At 49.1% G+C, this 9444-nt stretch overlaps 1 protein-coding gene across 1 annotated transcript in view; it reads right to left on the bottom strand.

Moving 5' to 3' along the window:
• The window catches only part of LOC125481624 (RNA-binding protein FUS-like), a gene marked incomplete at its 5' end in the record, with an annotated part of 15075 nt that extends 5642 nt beyond the window's left edge, over positions 1–9433 (bottom strand). The window contains 11 exons of the mRNA XM_048593437.1: positions 1–84; positions 678–807; positions 1296–1406; positions 1789–1918; positions 2469–2578; positions 2680–2715; positions 4751–4785; positions 6668–6848; positions 8229–8518; positions 8762–8921; positions 9223–9433. Of these exons, the coding sequence (XP_048449394.1) occupies positions 1–84; positions 678–807; positions 1296–1406; positions 1789–1918; positions 2469–2578; positions 2680–2715; positions 4751–4785; positions 6668–6848; positions 8229–8518; positions 8762–8921; positions 9223–9433 (1478 nt within the window). The remainder of the gene's footprint in view (positions 85–677; positions 808–1295; positions 1407–1788; positions 1919–2468; positions 2579–2679; positions 2716–4750; positions 4786–6667; positions 6849–8228; positions 8519–8761; positions 8922–9222) is intronic.
• Between the last annotated feature and the right edge of the window lie 11 nt (positions 9434–9444).

Genomic DNA, 9444 nt, shown 5'->3' on the forward strand with positions numbered 1-9444 from the left:
ATTGGTGGTGGGCCTCCTTCAGGTTTGGGCGATTTGCACTGGTTACACTCGTTCCTCCACGAGAAATTGATGTTTCCACAAGTCCTGCCAACAACAGAACAAGATTCGTCACGTTTGATGACAGCCCGTAGGTATTCCAGCTCCCTAACCCCCCCACCGAGTACGACTGACTGACGGGAGAAATCAGATACGGCCTGTGACCAAGGCCTCCCACACCCGTGGGCTGGTTTCCTGCCCATCAGGCGCCCTCCACCCTTCCCCGGGCAGTGGGGCATGTTTCTCAGGAGCAGCCTCCCAGCTCTGGTAGGTGCTTCCTGGGACGACCCCACTGACTGTTCCCAGGATGTTCTCTGGGCCTGAGCTCGGGCCCAAACATTGGGCCCTGTCCAGCCTCACACCGAGGTGGTTTGTTTCTTTTTTTTTGGAGGGGGTGGTGTCTGAGGTGGTCCTCAGTAACACTGAGTGGCCTCTGGGCGAATGCTGAGCAATTTTTTTTTGGGTGGGTGGGGGGCAAAAGAGGGAGGAAGGGGAACAAGATTCGGAGTGAGAGAGAGAGAGGGCGAGGGAGAGAGAGAGAAAACAAAAAACCAATCAATCAACCGGTCTTGTGGGGATTGCGGGGGGGGGTGTCACCCCCCAAAACAGCTGGGATCTGGGACACGACTGGTTCTACTTACGGATTGGTGCACTTCCAGTCTCCAGCTCTTTGCTGACCCCCACCAGATCCGCCTCCGCCTCCTCCCCCACCTCCGCCGGAGAAGCTACCACGAGGACCGCCGCCGCCATATCCCCCACGGCCTGCCGATGCTAAGCAACAGCAGAAACAAAACAGAAATATAAAATGCCGGCAACAATCTGAACAGGGCGCAACTGCTGTGAAATAGCTACCCCTCCCCCCACCCCCACCGCCCCCTGCTGAAGATCCTGAAATGCACTCTGATTTACACCAGCAACCAGGCCCAGGAGCTCACAATCAGAATAACTTAATAACTTCACTCTCTGGGAACTGAAGTGTCCAGGGAGCTGTCTGCTGCAGCAGTGAAGGTACATTTCAGGCAGAACAGCACCATTTCTTCCCAAAGTTGACAGAAACCCAGGATTCAATTGTTGCTCATGGTCTGCGGCTATACCTCACCCAGAAACAAACAATTGGTATACTTAAATACAAAAGCACATCATGACAAAAAAAGCTGCTGTTTCTCAAATTTCTGTCCTGACAGGGGCCAGTTTGCCTCCTCTTTAAAACACAAAGGTACATACAGACAAAATGACATTACTAAAACACGACAAAGCACCTCTCCCTCCGCCGCCTCCTCTCCCTCCTCCACCTCTCATTCCCCCTCGGCTGAACTCCACTCTCCGGGTGGCGAAGGAGACTTTAATCAGATTTCCATTGAACTCCTTCCCTGCAAAACACAAAAAGAACGACACAGTAAACACCTGAGCACCGACAAAGGAAAGGGGGGAAAATAAAAAAACATCACTCCATTGGGTATGACCCTGGCTGGATGAGATAAGATTTTTGGTCGCAGGTCACAGGGAGAATGGTGATGAGAAACAGTGGAGCAGACTCGATAGGCTGAATGGCCTAATTCTGCTCCTACATTGTAGGAGAGCTAAACTCTCAGATTAACATAATTGCAGCGTGATGAAAGTCGTAACTTACCAACCAACAGTGCCCCAACCGTCTCCCTTTTCTAGGGATCTAAAGGCAGCCGTTGGCTCGGACTGAGATGGGGTGGGAGTGAAGCCACCGAAGGGGGTAACCCAGGTGGCTTGCTTACTCACCGTCAAACCAATCGATAGCTGCCTTGGCAGAAGGAGGGTCATCAAAGGAGACCGTGGCCTCTCCCTTCAGCTTCCCAGTCTCTCGGTCAGTGTAGAGGTTGATCATCGGTTGGCCAGTCCTCTTGTTCACCTGAGGCAGGGGGTAAATGACAAAGGGGGGTAATTACTTGACTTTTGTCCGCCTGCAAGAACAGCACGCCTAATCCCACATTTACTCCTCCACCTTGTTCACTCACTGCCTTGCGTAGGCCACACAGGAAGTGGGTTAACCATTTCGGATCACAGCCTTAGCACCTCACTTCCCTTTCTTCTCCACCAGCTCACCACACCATCCCCTTTCCCGATCAAATTGAAACGCTACCTCCTGCATTCACCCACCTTGCCCTAATTCCAAGTCTCTTCCCCTGCAGACAGAAAGGAAGGAAGGGGGTGAAAAAGGACAAATCCACGCCATCAAGACCAGGAAAAGGGAACACGTGGAACAGATTGCTGAAGGAAGTTTCCTTCTGGTAGTGCCCAAACTGGGAACGAACTACGCCATCCTTGATAACTCGGGGAAACCCAGGCCCTCTCCCACATCCTCTGGCACTAGGCCCCGGTCAGAAATGCCTGGTGGGGCCGAAACCAGAAAGCCCTTTTAGGGACGAGGACCTCACCGCTCGGGAAGACAGGCCCCTCACCTTGATCACCCCAATCTGCTTGAAGAAATCCGCGACTGTTTCAACGGTCACGTTATCGCCAAGGCCCTGGACAAAGATTGTGTTGTTGTCGGAGTTATCCTGATCAGATCCTGGGGAGCAGATGGTGGAGATTTAATTAGTCAATCATTATGCAAACATTAAAAACCTCAACAGAAAGAGGAGGAAGAAAGTAAAATAGGTGTTCCCCTACCTGGATTCGGAGCAACAGGTCCTTGGTCTCTCGGGCCTTCAATGTGAAAGAGAGAAAAAAGGATTCAGCAGAGAAAGCATCACCTTCCATTCAACAAACAGCCCAGCCACACCCCGACAGCAAAAAAAAAATCACAAATAACAAGACCGGCAATGCAACAGTGTTGAGATCCAAGGCATTAACAAACAAATAAACCATTTACCAACTTCAGAGGAAAGAAACCTTCTACCTGTGTTCCAGAAAAGCAAAATCAGCTACATTGAAAGAAAATCAATTCCAAACCCACAAGAAATACAACCTTTCATTTTCCATCACAACACCATTTGACTTAGTTGAGTATCAAGCACACAGAACCCAAAGTTCAGTTCTTTTATTTTAATATATATATATATGAATAACAATGATAAAATTAACCTTGCCTCCTCTACTGATCTGTAACCAGTTAGAACACATTTGCATTCTCCATACTTAGAATTCAAAACTTGTCAGCCCCATCGGGCAACTTTTTAAAAAAAATAAAAACAGTTTTCAAAGACCTCTTGTTACAAACTCCGAGCTAAGCAGTGCTCCTGGCACATTGGGCATTTGCCATCCATCTTGCAACACCATTAAAGCTTACGTCTTAAAGATGTAAATGTGCACAGTTTAAATTTTAACCATCATTTTTCAAACAGATTCATGTGTTTTAAAAAAACACCCTATATGTTGGTACAGAACAGGCCGTGAGAAACCAGGAGAGTCCACTCTTGGTGATCTAGAACAGGTCTAGCCTTCTCGGGAGAGGCCTGTGAATGCCAGCACTCTGGTCAGCGAGCAAACTCGCCCCTCTACATAGTTACCTGATGTGGTCATCGACTGGGCATGCACGGTACACACATACAAACTTAACACACAGGCGTCCTTTTAGAAAGGAATCAGGATAACCAGACAACCACCCATTTGCCAGCTTCATTAGGGCCCGAGAACTGGCACAACGGTTTGGATATTAAACCTCACACGTCTACCTTACCATCCTGTTCCCACATTGTGGAGGTGTTGGCCCCCAGACCGTAGCTGTGCTCGGCAACATGCCCAGGGACAGGTCGTTCGGGCTGGTGCACCCACAACCAGAGGATGGAAATAGAAATAAACATTAAAACCAATCAAATTGAAAAAGCAACAGGATGTGCCTCCCCCCCACCCCAATTCAGGCCACAATTGCAACAAGATCACTGAACTGCACTCCAAGGAGCAGGGCAGCGGGAGATAGGGAAGCAGACTGTCTTTGCAAGGCCAGAGCCTCCATGCAAAACATTCTGGTCAGAGCCAGCGTACAGCTGGAAGCCAAGGCCTACACCGAGCCCAGGTTAACCCAGACCCACCCCTTCTCTAGGGAGCAGGGTGGGAAAACAGGCACACACACAACATAGAAGTGAGTGTCACTGTTCCCCTACCCCAGGTGAAGAGAAACAGCAAAGGGGTGTAGGGGCACGTGCGCACGCGCACAGGCAAAGCAACACATACCAAATCCTTCTCACCAATAACCCATAGGAAGCCTAATGCTAATAATCAGTGTAGAGACCAAGAAAGTAAATTTCATGAACTCATTGCAAGGGCAAGAGACTCTTGACGGAACCAAATCAACAACCGTTACAAAATATAACCCATTACTTGGTAGCGTTTTGACCAGTTTCTCATGGTGAGCAAAACACTGGTGTATGTATACATGGACTTCAAGAACACTATTACCCAAGTTAAAGTTGGTTTTTGAAAAGTATCACGTGCTTATTAACTTTGCCATCCAGCCCCAGATTGAAGTATTAACACTCAATGCCCCGTGGCAATCAAGGAGAGAGCCACGTAGGTGTGACTGCATCGATGGTAGAAAGACAACTGAATCCACCTCCCCACTCCCCCACTCCTCCCCCCCACACCCATCCGATACCCATCAAGTGACACTCCCATAGGTTATATCCTGATCATGGTGGCTTTGGTTCACAGATGGCAACACATTTCATTTTTATATCAATAAAACTTTTGTTTCACTTTTCCACTTTTTTTGCTTTTTGGAGTCGCTTAACTCTTCACTTACCACCAAACTTATTGAATCCACCTCGGTCACCACCGCTGGGGAGACAAATTTGAAGACTTTGAAGCTTTTTTCCAACGTGTGCGTGAGAGTGTGTCGTGTGTCAACTTAAGCTTAAGGTTCTACGGAATATATATACGTATATCATTTTGTTTCTTCCTTAAAACCAGACCTCTTGCGACAATGGCACCGAAACCATCTCCTTTTTGTTGAGATTTTGTTTCCAGTTCGTCAGAAAACCCTTAACTGGTCAAAATTTTCATCATAAAATGTATTTGACTAACACCAAACCTTGTAAAAAAAGGACAATTGCAGACCTAAGCTCAAGCCAGAATTTAACCGTTAACAGCCCTTCAATCCAGTTTTTGTGTTTAAAAGTAAGAAGGTCGATATAGTACGTTTAATACAGGACTCAAGTGGCACTCAGATCTATACCACAGTGCATCTATTTTGTAAAGTACACCCCACTTGGTCTTTCATTTACCTTGTAATTCATATCTCAAACACAGACCATTGCTACAACAGAGTTGTGTGTGTGTATGTGGAAAAGACATCCTTAAGACTTGCATTGACCTTTGTTTTCTTTTAAGAGAAATAATAACCGACTGACCAGGCTAATTTGTGATGGCCTTTAACCTAGTGTAAAACATGCATTTTCTTAAACCCTTCACCCTCCCCTTGGGGCCTTATAAACAAAAGCCAAAACAACAAAAAAAAAAAACTTGTTATGTAAAGCTAGTGTGGAGGGTGGAGAAGTGACATAGTTCATTTCACTTTGAAACCTGTGACACACAAAATTGCAGAATTTGTTAACATCAGAAACAAGGTGAAAGCACTCTTTCTTTACATCTACATATTCAAAGAATAAAAGACACTGGCTTCCATTGCGTACCACATACTCACCGTTGGGGGAAGTACTCAAAGAAAAATAGACAAAAACCAAATCAACTCCCAAGTGCGACAGCAGGCCTGGGTGCAACTGGTAAAGCTGCGGTGCCCAACCCTCCCAACACAAGGCTGTGTCCGGACTGAAACACCAGCTGCACCCCCCACCCCCGCCAATCCCAGTGAGGAAGGGAAAGGGGAGATGGCACACCATTGGAATGGTGGTCGGTGACCCGGAGCAGGGGAGGAAGAGCTTCGCCGAACAGAGACCGTACAGTACAGGAGGCCCGTTGGACTATCTTGCCACTGGCCACCTCTTTCTCATGCGCATGCACGCATGAATTCTCTCAGACCCAGCCCCCAACCACATCAGTTAACGGGTTGTGACCAGCTCCTGCTCAGTGAAATAGAGACTCCCCACACACCCAGCCCACAGCAAACCCGCAAGCAGCCATGACACTACAAAAAAAAAATGTGCAAGAGAAAGAACCTTGTCTCATGTCAAAAACCTGGAAAATGGCCGCCACTGGTCACTTTTGTACCACGAAGGGATTAGCGAGAGATATATATATGTATATGCACACAGATACACACTCACACAGACACGTCAACGCACCAACCAGAAACAGGCTGGATGGAGCCTCAGTAGTGCTGTTTCGTCACGCAGTGAGAAATGGAAACCTTCGAAACCACCAACAGGGAATTGAAATACATCAACTTTTGTGAAACGTTACACATCCTCCAAACAGATTCTAAAGCCAGAAACCCCGTAAACAGAGAATCTGCCCGACTTCTCCCAAACACCAGTTAAAACCGTACAGCAGGGCCTGCTTGCTGCTTATTACCAATAAGCGCTGTAGACAATGCATGATCCTTGCCCCTCAGTGGCGATCGGGAGGGCAACTGAACTCTCCCTCCCCCACAATTACATCCCCCACCCCAGACCAAAAAAGTGAAAGAGGTTAGTCGACACTATTTCGTTTGTTGCTTTTCAAAACAAGAAGCAGGAAAGTGGTCGTAGGTGCTGACCCTTACCCCATGCCCCCACCGCGACCTCCACGACCTCCTCTTCCACCGCTGCCACCACGTTCGAAACCGCCGCCCCCGCGGTTGTAGCCCCCACGGCCCCTGCCACGGCCATCCTGCTGGCTTCCGAAGCTGCCGGTTTCCTGGCTCCCATAACCACTCGAGGGGCTGGCATCTTGGTTGTACCCACCTTCCATGGCCAAAGGGGGTTGGGGGGCGGGAAAGAGGGAGGAAAAGAGAGGGAAGACATTAAAAGCCCAGATCAGTCTAGTAGAAAAGTCAACAGCACACATGCTTGATCGCAAAGCAGTCTCAATGCCAATCTGATAGCACCCAACTACAGAGTCACACTCCAGCCAACAAGTGTTCACAGGCCACCAATACACATGATCTGGCTCAGTCCCCACCGTGCAAAGTTTAGTCTTCCTGTTCGTTTCATCACAGCCACCTGTTTTGGGAAGCAATGCCAAACCCTAGACTCAGATGCAGCTTGATAGATTCAAAGCCACTTTGGCAGAATGGAAATCCAAGAGCGCCCAGGATGCAAGTGGGGTGGAGGGAGGGGCAGTGCATTGAATTGGATCATACAGCATGGAAACAGACCCTTCGGTTCAACCAGTCCACGCCAAAGGTAATCTCTAACTAAAACCAGTCCCATATCCCTCCAAACCTTTCCTATTCATGTACTTATCCAAATGTCTTCTGGACATACTAACTGTACCCACAGCCACCGCTTCATCTGGAAGTTCCTTTCATTCTCAAAATATTCTGTTTAAAAAGAAAAATTGCCCCTCATGTCTTCTCTAAATCTCTCAACTTTAATAATATGCCCCCCGTTTTGAAAACCCCACCCCAGAGGAAAAAGACACCTGCCATTCACCTTATCTACACCTCTCTCCATTTTACAAACCTGAGGTCACCCCTCAACCTCCTGCGCTTCAGTAAGCTCCAGTCTATTGTGATAATTCAAATCCTCCCATTCCTGTCAACATCCTGGTAAATCTTTTCTGCACTCTTTCCAACAATATCCTTGAGACACCAAAACCAGACACGCTACTCCAGAAGACGTCTCAACTTCCTGCACAACCTCAACAGGACATCCCAACCCCGATACTCAAAGGTCGGAGTTGGGTTGATATATTCTGGTGATTAGGAGGGGAGGTGATCTCAAAAAAAAAAAAATGCAAAAGATTCCATAGTGATCTCAATATGGAGAGGTCACACCAGCCCCCTTCCCCGCACACCCCCCCCCCCCCCCCCCCCCCCCCCACCCAACCTCCTACAACACCCCCAGCATGGGGCAAGGCCAAATAAAAACCCAAACAGACTCAGAACAGGGGCAAAGCATTTCAGACACACCAGAAGCAACTTCTTCACTCAGGAAGAGGAATTCTCAACACTGGAGCAAAGCGAGGGCCTCACCATTGAACATATTTCAGTTTGGGACAGATTCAGGTCTCCAAGGGAAATGGGTGGTAAAAGGGGAAAATTAATCCAAACAGACCAGTTACAAACTGCAGTAAAAAGTGCTCCTCCACACAGAGGGTGGGTCTGCCTTCCTGAAACTTACCTCCTCCTGAGGAACCTCCTCCACCACCACCGCCGCCACCTCCACTGCTCCCACCAAACTGTCCTTGCTGGCCATATCCTCCTTGCTGGCCCTGATAGCCACTGGGTTGACCGTAGGAGCTCTGCTGTTGGCTATAGGATCCCTGCTGTTGGCTGTACGAGCTCGGTTGCTGGCCGTAGGACCCCTGCTGGCTGTATGAGCTCGGTTGCTGGCCATAGGACCCCTGCTGTTGGCCGTAACCACCTCCCTGGGCATGCCCGTAGGAGCTCTGCGAGTTCGAGCCCCCATAGCTGCGATTGGAAGAAATAAAGAAGTGTCAGTACGTTAGAAGACGCTGTCCTTTAGCCCCGGGACCGGGGTCACGGTGCATTAGACGACGCTGTCCTTTTCCATTTCGGACTGGGGGATTGTTGTGTTAGATGCACTGTCCTTGACCACTTGGGACTGGGGGGGTCATTGCGTTAGACACACTGTCCTTCCACCCACCCCCAATACACATACAGAGGGAGGCAGGCTTTTTGTTGAGAGCTCACCTGCTTGATGAGGTGGAGGTTGGCTGCTGCCCGTAGCTGGGGTAAGAGGACTGCTGCCCGTACGAACCCTGGGATCCCTGGGCATTGCTGTAACTCCCTGAACCGTATCCTCCTTGGCTGGAGTGACTGTACCCTTGAGAGGGAGGCTGACTCCCGTAACCTGCCAAAACATGAAGGAACACAACCTGTTACAGACAGACACCCGCAAAGTGAAATCGCCCACTCGGCAGTTAATGTCACCACCTAAAGAGAAACCGAGCTCCCGAGTCAAGGCAGGCCATGATGGGGGAGGACTTGGCTGGATCATCTGCCTATCCAGAACCAACAAGAAACCTGCTCTCAGAGCAGAGCAGAGCAGAGCAGAGCGCAACAGATAATCCCACTGCTTCAGCCCCAGATGCCTCCCGGGGTGAGCAATAAAACCACAGAAGTACAATCTTCTGATCTGAACTGCAGCGTACCACTCTGTGCCTGACTGTAGGACGAGCTGTAGCCCCCACTCTGGCCGTATGCCGACGAGTCCCCCGACTGGCCGTAACCACCATAGCCCTGGTGGCTGTAGCCTTGAGGTGGAGGCTGAGAGTAGCCCCCTTGGCTGGATTGGGTGTTGTAGGCCCCATAGCTGTGAGGGAGAGAAAAAAAAAAAGACACCAGCGAGTTAGATGATACATGGTAGGAAGAGA

This window comes from Rhincodon typus, unplaced genomic scaffold, assembly GCF_021869965.1.
Source record: "Rhincodon typus isolate 14 unplaced genomic scaffold, sRhiTyp1.1 hic_rhity00002868, whole genome shotgun sequence".
In the NCBI taxonomy this organism is placed as follows: Eukaryota; Metazoa; Chordata; class Chondrichthyes; order Orectolobiformes; family Rhincodontidae; genus Rhincodon; species Rhincodon typus.